Here is a 19,043-nt window from a genome sequence, read left to right on the forward strand (position 1 = left end):
CGCAGAATATAAATACATGCTGTTGAATCTCACAGGCTTCTGTCCGTCACACGGATATTTTTGGCTTTGGTTTAGAAGAAAGCCATTTAGAGTATACAACTGGGTTCACAGAGCAAATTAACAAAAAACAAGCATGACTTCATTTTTACCTTCCAGAATGAAACTTGTGGCAGAAAGAAACTTGGGGCAGACTCACCGCTTGGATTTTCTTCCTTAGCTGGGCGTTAGCTCTGGAAAGGCTTTTGGAAACTGAGTTCAGGTAGTAGATGGCCAGGCTGTAAGAGAAGAGTGTGCTATGTGGTACTGCCATCCTGGAAAGTGGCAAGAGTGGGACACCTTTCCCGAAGAATCAGGGCAGGCTTCCTGGAATAGGCGCCAAGGCTTTGCCTCTGGGCAGGTTGGAGGGAGGTCCTACCATCCTCAGTAACCCCCTTAACATGGAAAAAGGGTCTCCTGGACATCCTTGCTCTCTGTCTATTTGATGGAATGTGGAAATGACCTACACATTTCTACCTTCAGAGTGCTCAATAAAAGCTGGCTAAAGGTATCATCCCTCTTTTGGGAAATCTGAAAATGTGGGGGAGGAGCAGGGTTTCCTGTCTGCAGAAGAAGCTACTGATTTTTCTGGGCACTTGCCCTACACCAGACTCTGTGCCATGTGTGCCCCACCGCCACATCTCACTGGTTTGCACAAAACTCCATGAGGCAGAAAGGATGACTCTCAGCTTTACAGAGGATCCCGGAACTCAGAGAAGTTAAGTTCTTTGCTCAAGGTCAGCACATCAATTAGTACTTTTTAGAGCCCACATTTGAAGCCACAGCTCCTTGCACAATCTTCAAATATGGAGACAGGCAGAGCTGCTAAGTACCTGCTCCAAGTTTGCCCAGAAACACAACTGCAGACGCCCTGGCGGGCCCTGAGCAGGGTGCACTGATGGGAATGTGTGTCCTGGGCTGCTGGTTCTCAGCCCCCAGCCCTACTGGCTGACTTCAGGACTTGGTGTCCTTGGAGGCTGTAGCCTGGGCTTCCCTTTCACAGGGGCTGCTGGGGGCTGTGACGGGGACTGTACCCCCCAAGAACAGAGGGAGCCCCTGGGTCAGATGCGCAGCCAGCCTGTTGCCTGGGAGCTTCTTAGGCTCATTCTAATTGTCACATTTCTCCACGCATTTCAAGCCTTAGCCACTCCAACTTGGATCTTCTGAACCTTCCCCTCAGGGTGGGCCCACAGGCAGCCACTTTGTAGAGTCTGCAACAAGCTGTCTTCGTGCAGAGAGGAGGAGCCACATTGCCTTCAGAGCAGAATGTATGTAAGAGTAGGTCGAGGGTTGTCCTGTGAGCCTCCCAAAGCAAAGGAGACAGGGGAGGGTGGGTAAGGGACCACTATCTGTTTCCCCACCTCGTCTCCACCAGGCCTTGCCCTTTCTCCTAGTTAACACATTTGTTGGGGAGGAACTAGAGGTCAGAGAGGATCAGGTGCTCGTGTGTGGCTACAATTCTCCTGAGGCTGCTACAAGGGTCAGGTTTGGTGCCTGGGTTCCAGAATTTTCTCAGGGAGTCACAGAGCAGTCTGGGTTGTCATATCATGTCAGCCCTCCCTCATGCAGGACTAGAAGTAGAGGATGTTTGAAATTGAGGATGTGAGGAAATCTACCCATTCTGGAGAGCAATTCAGCACTATCTAAAAAGAACAAAGAAACGCGTCCCTATGACCCTGGAGGTCTAAGAGAAACCCTCACAGGGAGACATAAACACGAGGCACATTTGCAATGGCAAAAAAGGGGAAATGACCAAACTCTGTCTGCAGAGAAATGAATAAACTGTGGTTTATCCATTCATACAATGCAACACAATAGAGACGTTAAAATCTGTGCTCATGTACCCACATGGGTACATCCCCTAAACATAATGTTGAATGAAAAAGCTATGTGGTGTGAACCATTCATGAAAAAATTTTAATCTCAGAAAACAATGGTACATACACATGTGATAAAAAGTACCAAAATAAGTATGGAAATGATGAAAACTAATCACAATAGTGGTTGCTTTTGGAGAGGGAGGAAGAGAGAAGAGTTGGGCAGCGCTTGAAGTATATTGGTGACATTTTATTTCTCTTCAAAAAGAGACACAGATCTGGAGCAAATATTGCTAAATGTTAACATCTAGTCTTGTGATATGTATGTGGTTATGCTTTTCTGTTAGGGATATTTTATAATTTTAAAAGAAGTATGCTGAAAATAGGTATTTATAAAGAAAAAACTAATATTTTCACTAGTATTTTTTTGTAACCCTCACCTGAGGACATGCTTATTGACTTTTAGAGAGAGGGAAAGGGAGGGAGAGAGAGAGAGAGGGGGAGAGAAATACACCTCTGTACAACAAACCCAAAACCTAGGCATGTGACCTGACCTGGAATTGAACCCACAACCTTTCAGTTTCTGGGATGACACTGTAACAGATCCACACTGGCCAGGGCTAGTTTTGATCATGGTAATTCACACCCAGGGCTCTAGCTTCCTGACGTCTTTTCCCTTTCTTCCCCTGGTCCTTCCTCAAGCCTTCCTTGTTTGCCTCCTGTGCCCCAGGCATGGGGCTGGCGTTGGGGATACAGAAATCATCAGACCCACCCGCTGCCCTCAGGGTTTCTCAGTCTTTGAGATGTATAGTGATGAACGAATGAACTAGATGTTTTAGGGCACAGGGTGCTCTGTGGAGAAGTCGGAAGGGCCCTGCCAGGAACAGGCTGAATCAGTTCCTTAGCTTTCCCCAAGACTAAGAGTCCCAGAGGTCTTGGATATTTCTTATGACTGGTTAGGAGGGTGTTGCAGACACTATCAGCACCCACCCAGATTCATTGGCCCCTATCTCTCGGAGCGCTCCCCAAAAGACTTGCAACCGCTAGTACATCTACCACTGAACCTGAAGCTCCCCCTGCAGCCCCCTCCATAGAAACTGTTCTACCCAGGAACACAGCTGATCCACATTGCCGTGCAGTGAACTGACAAAGTTCTCCTCCTGTGATTCCCAGCAGCACTCAGCCAGGGACTGATGGGAGCTGGTATACACATGCCCCAGATCCCTTGCTCTTGAGTGGAGTTAGTCTGAGGCACATTGTTTTCCAGAGCTCTCCAGCAGGTCTAAAGTCATCCCAGTGATAATAAAGCAGCTTCCTGTCCCTTCTGCCTGTCTTCCCTACCCCCTTACCCAAAAAGCTACTTGCATTTGAATCTTTGTCTCAGGATCTACTTCTGGGAAATCCAGACTAAGAAGGTGAGAAAGGACCTGCTGAGTCAGTCTGAACTGCGAAGGGGAGGTTTCCATGAGGCAGAGCCATGGGCCTTGGCTAACTTACAACATCAGCAGGATGGCTGGAATGATCAGGCCTGGATTGGCCAGGAACGCAAAGATCTTGCCCAGGAAGGTTGGGAAATCGTTTTCAACGGTCTCTTGGATGACATCATACATTCTGTTTTTCCCACTGGAAAGAAGAAGACACATTATGGCATGCTGCAAAACTTGCATGGCACGTAACTGTGTGCACGCCCCCCTCCCCTGTCCCCTCCAGCAGGTCCAAAGCTGCCTTTCACCACTGCTTTGGGAGAGCCAGAGTTCTGGTCCAAATGGACTGCAAGTCAAAAATGCCCCATAGGGGGCTGCCATTTCAGCTGGGGATTGTAGATGGGTCAGCACCCTGGCTTGCCAGCTTCTCATCCTTAGTGCCTCACAACTTCTCAAGCTACATTGGTCTCCTGTGTCTGACATCTTATGGGCTTTCGCCTACTCTCACGGGAGACTGATGCAGCTCTGAGACTGGCACAGAGCTCTCCTGCACGGAAGTAGTTCTCCAGAGGCTGATGTGATGGACAACCTCACGGTGCCTCTCAAACACACCTGTAATCAGTCTTCAGATTACAATTCCAGGAGATAGGATGATGGTAATTTAAACCCATTTGCAGGGGTAATGTGAACCCCTGACCCACACTTTACAGAAGAAAAAAATGAAGCTTCTAGCTGTAGCATTTTGGAGGGCACTCCTAATTTGACAATCCTGTGCTGCTGACTTCCACAAAAGCTTGCCCAGAGACGGCTGCCCACTGCTGGCTTTTGGCTGGTAGTTTTGCTGCCAAAGAGTGGACTTCAGGGTTTAAAATTCCTGGTCTAAATATCTGCTCCTCCATTTGTTAACTGTGAAACACCATGGACAATTTACTTATTTTCTTTTTGGCCTATATTCATGCCCTTACTCTCCCCACTAGAGCTGTACTATCCAAAGCAGCTATTAAGAATGCAATTAGTCCTGGGTGGTGTGGCTCAGTGGATTGGGTACCCGCCTGCAAACCAAGAGGTTGCTGGTTTGATTCCCAATCAGGGCACATGCCTGGGTTGTGGGCTAGATCCCCGGTTGGGGATGCGCAAGAGGCAGCCACACATAAAGGGAGAGATGTTTCTCTCCCTCTATCCCTCCTTTCTCCTTTCTTTAAGAATAAATAAATAAAATCTCTAAAAAATGCAATTAAAATTATTTAAAATTAAATGAAAATTCAGTTTCTTAGTCACACATTTCAAATGCTCAATAGTCATGTTACTAATAGCTACTCTATTTAAAGAGCAGGTATAGACTTTTTTCATCATGTAGAAAGTTGTCTCGGACAGTACTGCCTCTAGAGGTTTGATATCCTCGGGCAAGATATTGAAAATCCCTGGGCCTTCATTTCCACATCTGTATAATATGGTATTATAATAATAGTGTTTCCCTCAGAGGATTGTTATAAATTCCTATAACACATTGAGTATGAGTGCTGTCAAATTATAGGTGCCCTCTGAAATGTCACAGCTAGAAGCTTCATTTTTCATCTCTTCTGTAAAAGGGTTGGTAAATAATGGCCCACGGACCAAACTTGTCTTGCTACCTGCTTTTATATGGCGTAAGGGCTCAGAATGGCTTTTGTGTTTTTAAATGGTTGGAAAGATATCAAAAGAAGGATCATATTTTTGTGACCCATAAGAGAAGAAGTATGAAATTCAAATTCAGTGCCCATAAATAAAGTGTTCTTGGGGCACAGCCACGATCATCCATTTGCACATTGTCTCTGGCTGCTTTTGTGCTCTGCCAGCAGATGGGAACGGTTGGGTCTGAGACCACTGCAGAGCTCAGCACAGCTGGGCAGCACAGCACACGCCACAGTGATGCAGTTATAACATGACTGCATTCCACGTGCTGTGCATCTCACTATCATCTGGCATTTGATTATTACTTTTTGATTGCCAGTGCATACCCACCATGTAAAAACAAGAAAAGTAAAGTGGACCTCAAATATTATGCTTTCAAGTCACAGTTGAGTGTAGACTATTTTGTCATTGGATCATGATATTTTAGATGATGCATTAGTTTTCAGTGCCTGCTGTCACAAAGGACCACATTGGTGGTTTAAAACAATACAAATGTATTCTCTTGCAGTTCCAGAGGCCAAGAGTCTGAAATGGTTTTGATGGGCCAAAACCAAGGTGCTGGCAGGGCTGCCCTCCCTCCCGAGGGAGGTTCTAGGGAGGACTCTGTCTCCTTGCCTTTCTTCAGCTTCCAGAGCTTCATCCCTTGCATTCCTTGGTTTATAGCTCCTTCCTTCCTGCATCTTCAAGCCAGCAGCATAGAATCTTCGAATCTCTCTTTGCTTCCACAGCCACATCATTTTTCATTTTAAGGATGCTTTTCAGGACACTTGTGATTTAGGGCTCGCCTGGATAATCTCCCTATCTCAAGATCCTTAACTGAATCACACTGACAAAAGTACTTTTGCTTTATGAGGGTAACATCACAGGTTCCATGGATTAGGACCTGGGGAGCCATTATTCAGCCACCACATCTGCTCTAAGGTCCCCAAGGATTCACATTCATTGTACCTATAAAACATGCTCATCACCGTCCCTACATCCCCAAAGTCAATCCACCAAAATCACATCTAAATACCATCAGCTCTCAAGTCCCAGATCGCATCATCTAAATCAGGTATAGCTGAGACTCTGGGTAGGATCCACCTTGAAGCAAAATTTCTCTCTATCTGTGGATCTGTGAAACTAGAAAACAAGTTATTTACTCCCAAAACACAACAGTGGGTCAGCCAAGAGATAATATACTCTCCTTCCAAAAGGGAGAACATTGGAAGGAGAAAGGAATCACCAGTGCCCAACAGTTTTGAAATTCTATTAGGTTTCCAAGGTCTAAGAATAACCCTCTGGGCTCTTGGCTCACCCTCTGTGACTGCATCTCTGCCCCCAGGACCAGAACTCTGCCTCAGAGTCGTCCTTCCTTTTTCTTGAAGAGTAGCATGCGTTTCAGGCAAATAGATTTTATCAGCTTGTTAACTGAAAAAAATTTGGAGTCCAACATCTTCCCTTTATTTTGTCTCTCCTTTGTCCCTTACAGCCCAGGCTGGTAGTGTCGCTGCTCACAAATCATTCTCAAATGCCTGGTGGGTCTTCCATGAAAGTTGTGGGAATTCACTCCATTAGACAAGAAGGTCCTACATAGATCTTTCCTGGATAAATCTATCTCTGTTTCTGGCTTCTGCTGAGATGACTGGGAGGGTCTGAGTCACATGCTTAAAAGAACCCTCTGTTCAAACAAATCTTCAGATCCTTTGATTCCTCAGAAGCATGAACAAATCTTGTGTGGCATCCCCTCTGGCTTTCTTTTTAGAGCATGTGTTCCTTCCAGGGAGTCTATTTTTGGTGTCTTTTGCGATCAAGATAGACTGAGACTTTAAAAAACCATCAGTCCTAGTTCCTTTTGCTTATCAATTCTTTCTTCAATGTATCTCTTTCTTCTCATATTTTAGTATAAACAGCAAGAAACAAGACTGCACCTTCAATACTCAGCTTAGAAATCTCCTCAGTGAGATAGCCAAGTTCATCATTTATAGTTTCAGCTCTCCATACAGCTGTAGGGTATATCCACCTAGGTGTCTGTCTCTATACAACAAAGGTCCCTTCTCTCCAGTTTCCAAAGTCATGTTCCTCACTGACCAGTGCTGAAGAAATTAAATCGTGTTTGATGGCAGGAGCTAAAGAAATGTATCCAGAGAAAATAAACATGTTTAAGACTTTCAGAGTTTCCAGTAAGAGCAGGTGCTTGAATTGTTGAGGTCAGTGAGAGCAACGTCTTACTCAAAAACAAGGCAAACGATCTCAAGTGGTTTCCTTCGGTTTTTGACAAGTCAGTAGATGGTGCTGATGCTGCTCAGGTGTCTACTTGAGGAGGTAATGCCAAGTTTGACGTGAATGGAGAATTTCCTTCTGTGAATATTCTGTGTGGAACAAATATGGGTGACATTTTCTCAAGGAAACCGAGAAAATACGAGTTCAGGACAACCAAATGAAGTGGAATCTCCTACGATGTGCTACAGCCGATCATGATCACAATACATGTAGACCAACCAATATGCTGTACACCTGAAGCTAATATAAACTATCCTGCATGTCAACTCTAATTGAAAAATTAAAATAATGTAATAACAAATAACAAAATACACGGTGAAAAGAAGAAGGCTTAGCTGGACGAATTTACAGAGCTTGTGAAATTGTAGGTGTGTCCAGGCTACGATTATTTGCTGTCATTCATCCGCTGGTAATTTGTGGAAAATACCTGAATCTGCCACGTGCAGCTGGACTGACAGTGCCAATCAACGGTGACCCTCATTTGCTCTCATGACCTAGTAATTTTCATATCTGTACATTTTTGTTAAAATAAAAGCTGAACATCTTGACTTGTCCCAGCTCAGCAGTTCAATGGCTTAGCAGTAAGCAGTAAAGGTCTCTGGCATTTTTTTTCTATGGTGGTAGATGTGTTGCCACGTCAGGTACGGTGATGGATCCAGGTAGCGAAGGTGGTGAACTGAGCTGTGAACTTAACCTTTGATAATAAGTAATAGTAACTCTGAGCTTCTAGCAGTTGAAATATTACCACCTCCTCCCCTCAAAAATAATTCTATTCTTTCACCGGTAGACCTGTCTTACAAAAAATTATACTCTATTATTATCATAATTTGCATTTTGTCAATTAAAACTTTGTGTTCATTTGTTTCTTTCTTGTTACATAAGTATCTACATAATAGTCTGTTTTTGTCTCTTGATCCCCAAAGCCTAAATTCTTTACTATCCGGCTTTTTTCAGAAAAGGTCAGCCGATCCCTGCTGCAGATAATACCCCCACCTGACAGCACTGTTAGGCGTACCAGCTACTCCCGACTGAGGCAGGGCTCGGGCTCAACAAACTTGTGTATATGCCTTACTATGGATTGACACACTCCTTTAAGTACTGTACAATTAATAACACACTAAATCCTCAAAACAATCCTGTGAGGCAGGCCTTCCCATTATTTCTGTCTTATAGCAATAAACTTGGTTTAGGAAGCTAAGTAACTTGCTCCAGATGACCCAGCTGGCAAACAACAGAGCTGGCTCTAGAGCCTATACTCTAAATCAGAGGGTTGGCAATTTTTTTTAAAAGGGCTAGACAATAAAGATTTTAGGTTTTGTGAGCCAGAAGATCTCTCTTGGAAGTGCTGTTGTAGGAAGAAAGCAGCCATAGCTTATGTGTAAGCAAACAGGGGTGGCGTGTTCCAATAACACTGTATTTGCAGGTGCTGGTCTGCCCTGGTCTGTGGGCTATAGTTTCCTAATCCCTATATTTAACTATATGCTGTGCATGGCTACCCGTCACTCATTAATGCTGCCTATCTGGATCTGATCCAAACACTAAGTCCTTCCACACCAAAGGGAATTTCTGTGAGGCGAGGGCTACAGTTTAAGCACTGACAACAAGGAGTTCAATTCTAGAGAGTGGCTGTAAAGCAGTGAAAAAGGAAGCAAAGATCACATCCTCATGGAGCTTATGTCCTGGTGGGGGAGACAGACAACAAACAAAATAAATAGGCAGAAGGAATGGGGCACTGGATGTTCATAAGGAGCTATAGGCAGAAACAAATTTAAGTGTGTGTGTGTGATATTTTAGTCAGGGTCTCCAGGGACAGCCTCACTGAAAAGGTGACCTTTGAGCAAAGACCTGAAGGAAGGGAGAGGACAGCTGTGAAAATATCTAAGGAGTGAACGTTCCAGCTGCTGATGGGTTTTGATCAGAAAAGTGGCAGGAGGGGGTGGCAACCACATTGCCTTCTGAGTTCCATTTTCAGGTCTCTTCCCTGCTGTCTGGGCAGAGGCTGTCAGGACCTCTCAGGCTAGCGATGGAGCAGGGGTGGGGCAGATAGTGGGGGCCAGGCTTGGCACAGGCCCACCCACTGGCCTCCTGCCTGGGACAGGTGGGCAGCCTGAGCAAAGAGGCCCCGGTGTTTGCACCCAGAGCCCAGGCCACCTGACCTTGCTCAGGAAGGCTCCCCCAACTTGTACCATGCGGCTCTCTCTTCAGCCTGGCATTCCAGGCCTTCTGCAGCCCAGCATGTTCTTTCACTCTAGATCTAGCCCCGCTTTCCTTCTGCCTGAACCTCAGTTCATCCAGATGACAGTCTGCTGTGGGCGCTCTGCTAATGCCTCCTCTGAGCTTTCATGGCACTCACCGTGGGCACTGACCACGGGGCTTTGCCTAGCCAAGTCCCTTATAAACTGAGAAGTGCCAGATCAGCATTTCCCAAAGTGAGCTGATCCACACTAGGAGCCAGGGCAGGGGCTAGAGTGGGGCAGGTGAGGCCCTGGGGTGCACAATTTAAGGGAGGTATTCACTCTTAGGGTCGTGCAAGTGCAGGGTCGGCTCTCCCCTGGCCCTGTGGGTGTATGTGAAGAAAGGGTTTGTGGCCAATAAAGATGAAATCATTGGCTTGTACACCTTATCTTATTGCACAATTCTTTCAAGCCTTCAGTGAAGGAGCATGCATCAAGCATTTCTAAGTGGGGAGGTGGCACATAAAGGGGATAGCATGTTCCAAACAGCTTCAACCACAGACCCCTTTTTGTGGAGTAGAGAGAGGGCTTTGCTTCCAGAGGGTCCCACATTTGGAAATAGAGCGGTAGATGCACATTACTTCTTAATCTACCTCCTTACAAAATTATCGCTTTATACAATGTCCAGTCTCCTAAACTAGTCTGACTTATCCCCTGAACCTACAGCATTGACAAATTCTCCAGAGATTGTGGGGACCCAGCGAAGAGTCTCAGTAGCTGCTTCACATTTGAATGGCATTTGTCCATATACGGTCATTTTATCTTCAGAATGTCCCCCTCGCTCCCCACCCCCATTACGTTACTCATCCTATGGTAAGGTAATCCAGGGCAGCAGCTTATCTATATGCTAAAAGGTTAGAACTGTGCTGTCCACTGTGGTAGCCATTAGCCACATGGGGTTATTTAAATTAAAATTAATTCAAATGAAAGAAAACTGGAAAGTCAATTATTCGGTCCTCATTTCAAGTATCCAACAGCTATGTGGCTGGTGGCTACCATATTGGATCATGCATGCATAAAAGACAGGGTCTAACACAAATAATGCCCCTTTGATTACATAACCATAAGCATGTCATTCTGTGACACAACAATATCACACTTGAGCACACCATATGACATTTTAGATGAAATGTTCAAATTGCTGTCAAATTTGAAAATGTTCAAATTTCACCTTGTGCGAGACATTCACATACCCTGACAACCACACTCAAGCAGGTGTTACTTCTGCCACACCCTGCATTTCCATCCTGCAGAAAACTGCTGAGCAGCACCAAGAATTTACCCAAAGCACCATGGCCTTTTGCAGGCTGAGGTGATACCAGAACTGGAATTCTGAGCCAGGGCTCTCTGAGCAGACTGCAGGGGGTTGGGGGGAGCTTTTCTAATGCACCTGAATGGCCCACAGTCGAAGGAGGGTGGCAGGGACATGATGGTGTAGGCCACTGGCAGGAGGCTGAGGAAGAGCACCAGCAGCAGGAGGCCCATGTAGAAGTTGTTGGATCGCGAGGCTTTGAACACACGTTCGTGGGGAACGTTACTGCTCATCACTGCCCAGCACTGGAAGTACATGGAGGTCAGCAGGCGCAGCACGTTGATGCCCACCAGTCCCGGGGCATAAAAGGAGCCCATCCTGGAGGGGCAGAAATGACATACCCCATTGGCCCGGCAGCAGGAGAGGCGAGGGAAGGATGACAGGAGGAAATGGGATTGATGGGTTAGGGCCACGAGGCGTCACTGCTTTCTCTGAAGGTCCCAAGGGAAGGGGCTTCCCCCTTAACCAGGACATTTATCACTAAATCATAGACATTCATTCCTCAGGAGAAGGAGACACTCCAAGCATCACTGCCTCACCACCAGGCGTCTAGCAAGTTCCATGGCCTCCTGCTGGTTTCTTCATGGTTTCCCTAAAGTAACACTGCTGCCCAGGAAAGTATTTGAAAAGTTCTTAAATGAAGAGAGTTGGACATTGACTTGCATCCAGCCATTGGCCTCTTGAAAGTTTCAGCTGAAGTCGTGCGACTTCCTGGAACTCCCTTCTCAAAGGAGGGAGTCCCTCAGTTCATTTGTCTTTTTTGTCTCTCCTTTTTTCCCTCCCTCCCTCCTCCTTTTTTCTTTCCTTCCCATCCCTCCCTACTTTTCCCTTTCTTCCTGCTTCCCTCTCTCCACCTTCTGCCTCCCCTCTTCTTTCTGTTTTCCTTCTCTGTACCTCTCCTTCCTTCCCTATGGCCACGGCAGCCCAAGGGTGGGGCAGACACCGTCCTGGTTCTCATCTAGTCCTGTCGTCCAGTTTTTGTGTGATGGAAGGGAGCGCAGACAGGCCAGATGATTTTTTCCAGCCTCTTCCCCAGCTAACCAGGAGGCCGAGCCTGGGATTCCAGTTTGTGACTCCCTGAATGAAGTGATGCCAGACACGCTGGGTAACTCACCAGATCATTCCTTGGTTGAAGATCAAACCGAGCACATTCCCACTAATGTCAAACTCAGCATATGAAGGCTTGAGAAACACAGAGAGAGAAGGCATGTTAGATGGTGTCATCCAGACCCTGCCACCAGCTGACTGGCCAAGCCAGGGCTGCTCCATCCCAAAGGGCCCACTCCAGTGGCCAGAGGGAAACTTAGATTCTGAGCTTTGCTTCTTTAACATGTTTTCAAGTTTTTTAAAATATATTTTATTGATTATGCTATTACAGTTGTTCCATTTCCCCCCTTCTCTCCCCTCCACCCTGTACCCCCTCCCCCACCCATGTTTCCCCCCTTTAGTTCATGTCCATGTGTCATACTTATGAGTTCTTTAGCTTCTACATTTCCCGTACTATTCTTGCCCTCCCCCTATTTATTTTCAACCTACATTCTATGCTACTTATTCTCTATACCTTTTCCCCTTCTCTCCTCCTCCCACCCCCCCTGCTGCTAACCCTCCATGTGCCCTCCATTTCTGTGGTTCTGTTCCTGTTCTAGTTGTTTGCTTAGTTTCTTTTGGTTTTGCTTTAGGTGTGGTTGTTAATAATTGTGAATTTGCTGTCCTTTTACTATACATGTCTTTTCTTTATCTTCTTTTTTTTAGATAAGTCCCTTTAGCATTTCATAAAATAAGGGCTGGGTGATGATGAACTCCTTTAACTTGACCTTATCTGAGAAGCACTTGATCTGCCCTTCCATTCTAAATGAGAGCTTTGCTAGATAGAGCAATCTGGGATGTAGGTCCTTGTCTTTCATGACTTGGAATATTTCTTTCCAGCCCCTTCTTGCCTGTAAGGTCTCTTTGGAGAAATCAGCTGACAGTCTGATGGGAACTCCTTTGTAGGTGACTGTCCCCTTATCTCTTGCTGCTTCTAGGACTCTCTCCTTCGTTTTTACCTTGGCTAATGTAATTATGATGTGCCTTGGTGTGTTTCTTCTTGGGTCCAACTTCTTTGGGGCTCTCTGAGCTTCTTGGATTTCTTGGAAGACTGTTCCGTTTGCCAGATTGGGGAAGTTCTCCTTTATTATTTGTTCAAATATGTGCTCAATTTGTTGCTTTTCCCCTTCCCATTCTGGTACCCCTATAATTTGGATGTTGGAACGTTTAAAGGTGTCCTGGATGCTCTTAAGCTTTTCCTCGATTTTTTGAATTCTTATTTCATCATGCTTTCCTGCTTGGTTGATTCTATCTTCCTTCTGGTCTACTGTATTGTTCTGAGACTCAGATTCCTTCCTTTCACTATTGGCTCTCCTCTGTATATCTTCCTGCATCTCTTTTATGGTAACCTGCATCTTTTCATCTAAATTGTGCCCAAAATCAACCAATTCCGTGAGCTTTCTGATCACCAGTGTTTTGAACTGTGCATCTGATAGATTGGCTATTTCTTGGTTGCTCAAAAGGATGAGTCCTGGAGGACTGGTCTGTTCTGTTGGAAACATATCTTTCCCTGCCTCTCCTTTTTTCCCCCCGGTCTGGTCCCTCTTGTTATGGTGGGGGGCGGAGCCTTAGGTGTTCACCGGGGCTTGGCACTCCGGTTGCTAGATTGTGACATTATATGTGGGGGCGGGGGCGGGAGCGGGGACGGGAGGGAACAATGGCGATAGTTCCATTCTCCTGGGCTCAGACCCTTCTCTGGGATCCTGGGCTGCGAGCTCTGCCCTGGTCCACAATCGCTGCCTCACTGGGTCCGCCAGCTGCAGCTTGCGTACTCAGGGATCACCACTGTGTTCTTGCGCCCCGGATGGCTGTTGAGCCAACCCCGCGCCAAATTTTCCCCGACCTCCGCGCGCCAACCCGTGCCAGCCCCACGGCCGCCCGGCTCCTCTTCTCCTACCAGTCTGGATATACGGGTCTACTTCAACTTCTTGGCTGTCCGACTTCCATTCAGATACATCCTCTGTCAGTTCTGGGTGTTATTCTGTCTGTAAATTATTGTTGTAAATTATTGTTGTTCTAATCTTGGTTGTGCGAGGAGGTAACATGTATCCACCTATTCCTCCATCTTGCCGGAAGTCCCGTGTTTTCAAGTTTTAAAGAAACGCTTTGAAGTTCTCAAAGTTGAAACTTTTTTCAAGGAAAAAAAAGTGAGCTTTTATCTTTTAGGGCCTGTGGGCTGACTGTGTGCTCTTGAGAATACCTCGTCCCCAAGAGAACATTTTATCAATGCTCTTGTCAGAAATCTACCTTGAAATTATAATCAAGGAGTAGCTCTAATAAAGAATGATGTGCAAATAATTAAATGAGAAGTCAAACGAAAACTTAAAAAAAACACAAAATAAATAGACCACTGCTCTGCTTCTCTTTTTCTCCTTCTCATCTTCCTCTGGTCTGAGAGCATCATGGAGAGGAAGAGCTCCGCCCAGTGAATATTTTCAGTCTAACTCTGATTGTCAGAGTTTGGGAGATTTGTGAAGCATTTGAAAGAATACAAATATGTGAGTGACTCAGGGGTCCTCATGAAACTCGTTTACAACTATTTTCCCATTTGTCTTCCAAGAGTGGAGATAAGAGGTTACAGGAGTGAGAGAAGGAGGGATGGGAAGTGAGGAAAGAGAAAAAGGAAGGTCAGGCAAGCATGAATCAAAACAGCATCATCCAAACACAGGAAGGTTAAATCCTGGGAATTTAAAATTTATCATTTTAAAATATTTTTAAGGCCCTTTATCTACAGGGTTTTGTATATTGCTAGAAAAATTTGCCTCACCTCAAGATTATATATTTTATATTATATATGCTTTCTTTTAAAAATGTATGATTTCATTTTTTGATGTTTAAAACTTTCGTTCACTTACAATTTATTTATTTAGGTAAAATGAGTGAGAGAGATAGCTCCCCTGCCAGTGGTTGACCAGTTGTCTCAATCCATTTGCTATATAATCCTTCATCTCCCCACTGGCATGAAAGTCTCCCTTTCTCATAAATGAAATTCTCATACAGATTGTATGAGACTGTTACACTCATTGCCAAGTTTGTTTATTCTGTAGTACTAGTTTTAGTTACCGTAGCTTCATAGTGTGTTTTAACATAAGGGTAGGTCTAGTCTCTTTCATTCAGCTGGTTTAAAACATTGGCTGGCCATTTCCACATGTTTATTTTTTAAACAAACTTTAGTATTATTTTGGGATCTTGTTGAACTTATAAATTAATTTGAGGGCAACGACACTGTAGCAATGTCACAATATAAAGATCCCATCTTTTTTGAGAAAAAGGTTTTGCACCCTTGTTCTCAGATGAGATTATGAAGTCCCCCCCACTCCAACTGAGGAGGAGTTGAGTTGGCCTGTGTAAGACTGTGCTGGTGGCTAAAAGAAAAAAAAATATGACAGAGACCTATACCTGTGCCCTCACCTGGGCCAGGTACCCTGCTGCAGGCCAGGTGAAGATGACATAGTAAAGAAGATATGGAGCTCAGTGAAGGGGGAGGTCTCTCCCAGCACCAGTGACCACTGGGTGGGTGAGTGAGGTGCTTTGGGAGAGGCACTCACAGGACAGATGAGGCCAGAGGTTCTGCTGGATCACAGAAGGGCTCTATGGAAAGGAAATGACACATAGTCAGAATGAGCAGCTTCCCAGGTAGGTGGGGAAGAGGAGTAGCCCAGGTAGAGAATAAGAGTAAAGGAGATTTGTCAAAGCACAATCCAGAAGACAAAACCTATGGTTATTATGTTCTTGGTGTGTTCCAGGAATTTCGGAAACATTCACATCCACATTTGCCCTACCCAGCTCCAGGATTTCATTAGGGCTTGAAAAATTAGGAACTACCATTTCCCCTTATCACTTTCACTGTTCCCGTGGCTTGCACACTGTGGACGTGGAAGCCTGGGGTCCTTTGCCTTCCCTAAGGAGAGGGGATGCTGCTTCAGCATTTCTCTACCAGACATCTGCTCAGCAATGAAGCGTGTGGTCCACCCTTCCCAAGGTCAAACACCTGCTTTTCCTAGATGAGAAGGTCATGTTGTTAATTGCATTGGGAAAAGGCAGATAGGACACTTAGAGGTAATACACATGAAATACTTTTCTACTTTACAGAGCTGAGACTGGCATTAAGCATCTAAAAAAATATGCACAAGAATGCATCTGTCTCTATCCCGGAGGATGGTTCAAACAACTTTCTGCAGAATGTCTGTGAGACGGTGACCTACAAATCCAGCCTCCAGGTCCCAGCACCAGCAGTAGTTCATGAAGCGGACAAAACAGGCCCGCAGGAAGTCCCCCACCAGGATGGTGATGTATGTTACCAGCATGTCAGACACTGTCAGCCTCATGAATTCCTGCAAGGAGCACAGAGAAAGGGGGTGGTCAGGGCTGGAACTTGCCCACTTCTCCCAAATGACTGCAGCCACACAAACCCTGCCCCACCCACCCACATTCTTCTCTGTGAACCTCCAGTTCTTGGGGGGACAGAGTGGTGGTGGTGAAGAGCAAGGACCCAGGCTTTGGAAAACATTTACATAGGTCTAACCTCTATAATTACTAGTGTATTTCTTTGCCAGTCTCTAAACATCTTGAAGTTAATATTAACCTTGCAGGGTTAATAGGAAGCTTACTGATTATGTATGCAAATTGCCTGGCATGCTGGTGATGCCCAATGCTTGGTAGTTATCAGCACTTCTTCACAGATATAGGATTTGAAGGCTCACCCCTTACTTTCCCCACCTGCTCTGGAACACCAGCTTCCCCAGCTAAGATTAAATCTGGTCATTGTCACTGAGGACAACAGCTGGCTCTTCACTTCTAGCTAATTGGATTTTTTTATTATAGAGAGAAAATAATGTAGGTTTTTTACAGAGGCACATAGCAGAAGAGGCAAAGACAAAGGAACGAAGATTGTTCTTCTTTGTAGAGTGTATATAGTTTATTACTTTTTGGGGAGGGGGGAATTTAAAGAACTACCAGATGTCATTACAACCTAAAGACATCTAGTAGATTTGGAATTCCTAGGGGGTACAGGGTCCACTTTATTCATTTTTGTATCCTCCGAGAGGATTAATAAATTTCTGTGGGATGAACAGCTGATGAGTGTTTAGGGTTATTCCTCAGCAAGAATTCAGGTTAATAATGCTCCTAAGTGTTTTCATAGACAATCCAGCATATATCAGGTCTCCACTCTGCACAGCGTGATGCTCTGAGGCTCAGGGAGGAGGCAGTGGAGGACACCAGTGAGCGGGACAGAATGCCACCAACCCATCATCACCAACGAGCTCAGAAGGAAACAAGCTTTCATCAGTGTCAGGAATAGCGATGGGCATCAGAGAGGAGGGCAAGAAGGATGCCTTCCAAGGATGTGAGGCAGCAAATGAGAGAATCTATAGCAGAATAATCCAAAAGAATCATGTAGGTAATGAACTCTCTTTGGCTGTCTAAAGAGGATGGGTTGTATTGACTTGAAGATTCATTCTCTGTCACACACTGTGATGGGTTGAAAGCAGGAGCTGAGGAAGCTCAGTGGCTCTGCACACTGAAGATGAGGAAGATTTGAAGAGCACGGGGAATTTGGACTGGGGGAGGCAAACAATGGTGAGTCTGAACCCTCCATGAAGGAAGTGGGGAGGAAAGGCCCCAGGATCCCATGGGAAAGAATAGATATTTTTCCCTGCAGGGCTGGCCAGTGAGGAACCTGCAGGCAGTGTTCAATGGTGTGTGTGATGTAATTCCTTCCTTTGTTGTGCTCTATCATCCTTAGTTAAACACGCTGTTGCCTGTTGCTCTATGTGAGTGAATTCTTCAGGGGACCCAGGAAAAAGTCATAAACTCTGCATCTCAGTGAGGTGACTGATGATTAGAAACCCCATGCAGAGAAATGGAGGCGAGGAAGAGAAGGCAGCTGATCCCTGTGTTACCTGTGAATACTTTAAGGTTCTGCCTACGGAGGCAAAGAACACTAGGCTTTGAGGTCCACCCTGCGCAAGTTCCAGGAGTGGTGGTGAGAGTGGTAAGAGGGAATAGTAGCTGTCAATTTTTGAGACTTCAATGAAAACCACTAATTCTCTTTACAGAAAAATGCACAGATGCACATACACAAAAAGTCCTGCTTCCAATTTTTAGGAGTATTTATTCATGATTTCCAGGTGGAGAACCTGAGGCTTTCAGCAAAAACTACAGTACAACTCTAAATAAACTGAAGTGATATTAGGTGGATGAATGAAACATATAGAGAAATATGTGGGACACTGAAAAAAATGGGAAAGTGAAAAAGTAAAATGTTTCTAAGGAATACTGGCTGGATATTTTGGTGGCTTAAAAGTGGAAACATCAGCCTGGCTGGTGTAGCTCAGTGGATTGAGCGCGGGCTGAGAACCAAAGTGTTGCAGGTTCGATTCCCAGTCAGGGCACATGCCTGGGTTGCAGGCCATGACCCAGCAACCACACATTGATGTTTCCCTCTCTCTCTCTTCCTCCCTCCCTTCTCTCTCTAAAAATAAATAAGTAAAATCTTAAAAAAAATTTTTTTTAAAAAGTGGAAACATCAAGGAAGAAATAAGAAGAACTGAGGACAAGGATAACCTTTTCAGGAGAGCTGAGCTACTCACAATGCCCACGGCTGTCTCCCAGCAAGAGCCCCGGGGCACATCAGCAGGGTGCAGGGGTGGCCGGGGGAAGCTCTCGTTCCAACTTGAGGAGTTGTAATAGTTAAACAGAGTCCAGTGAGTGATGTTCTTTATTGTCTCTTCATTAGACAGCTGGAAGAGAAGGCGGCGATGAGGGTTGAAAGGAACCAGGGATGACCCTTCAATTTCCACAGGAACATCATTTAAAGCCAGAACCTTATCACCTCATCTCTGCCCTTCCCCTCAACAGAGTCTCCCCCAAAATGTCCTTGGGTCTTTTCCATGAAGTTATCTTACATCCATCCATTGTCCATTCGTCTACCTGTTCATCTGTCCATCCACCCAACAATTCATTCTTCTTTTGAGAAGAATTCATCCGGGTCTGTTCTGAGCAAATAAGGCAGTGGTGACACAGGAGTGAACAAGAGATGGGGCACTCCTCAGAAAGTTCACAGTCTAGCAGGTGACAGAGACAAACAGACCATTGCAGAGTAGAGCAATGAAAAGAGCAGTGGGAAATTCTCTGGGGATCGAGGACATTCACATCAGACAATGGGGGCCACAGAAGACTTTCTGGAGGAAGAGGCACC

At 45.4% G+C, this 19,043-nt stretch overlaps 1 protein-coding gene across 1 annotated transcript in view; it reads right to left on the minus strand.

The window, feature by feature from the left end:
- TMC2 (transmembrane channel like 2) overlaps positions 1–19,043 on the minus strand; it is a 58,743-nt gene that overhangs the window by 5,001 nt on the left and 34,699 nt on the right. Inside the window, exons 13-18 of the mRNA XM_028524850.2 lie at positions 18,436–18,585; positions 16,048–16,176; positions 11,871–11,938; positions 10,835–11,074; positions 3,351–3,476; positions 197–275 (exon numbers count right to left, since the gene is read on the minus strand). Of these exons, the coding sequence (XP_028380651.1) occupies positions 197–275; positions 3,351–3,476; positions 10,835–11,074; positions 11,871–11,938; positions 16,048–16,176; positions 18,436–18,585 (792 nt within the window). The remainder of the gene's footprint in view (positions 1–196; positions 276–3,350; positions 3,477–10,834; positions 11,075–11,870; positions 11,939–16,047; positions 16,177–18,435; positions 18,586–19,043) is intronic.

Source organism: Phyllostomus discolor, chromosome 9 (genome assembly GCF_004126475.2).
Source record: "Phyllostomus discolor isolate MPI-MPIP mPhyDis1 chromosome 9, mPhyDis1.pri.v3, whole genome shotgun sequence".
NCBI classification, from domain to species: domain Eukaryota; kingdom Metazoa; phylum Chordata; class Mammalia; order Chiroptera; family Phyllostomidae; genus Phyllostomus; species Phyllostomus discolor.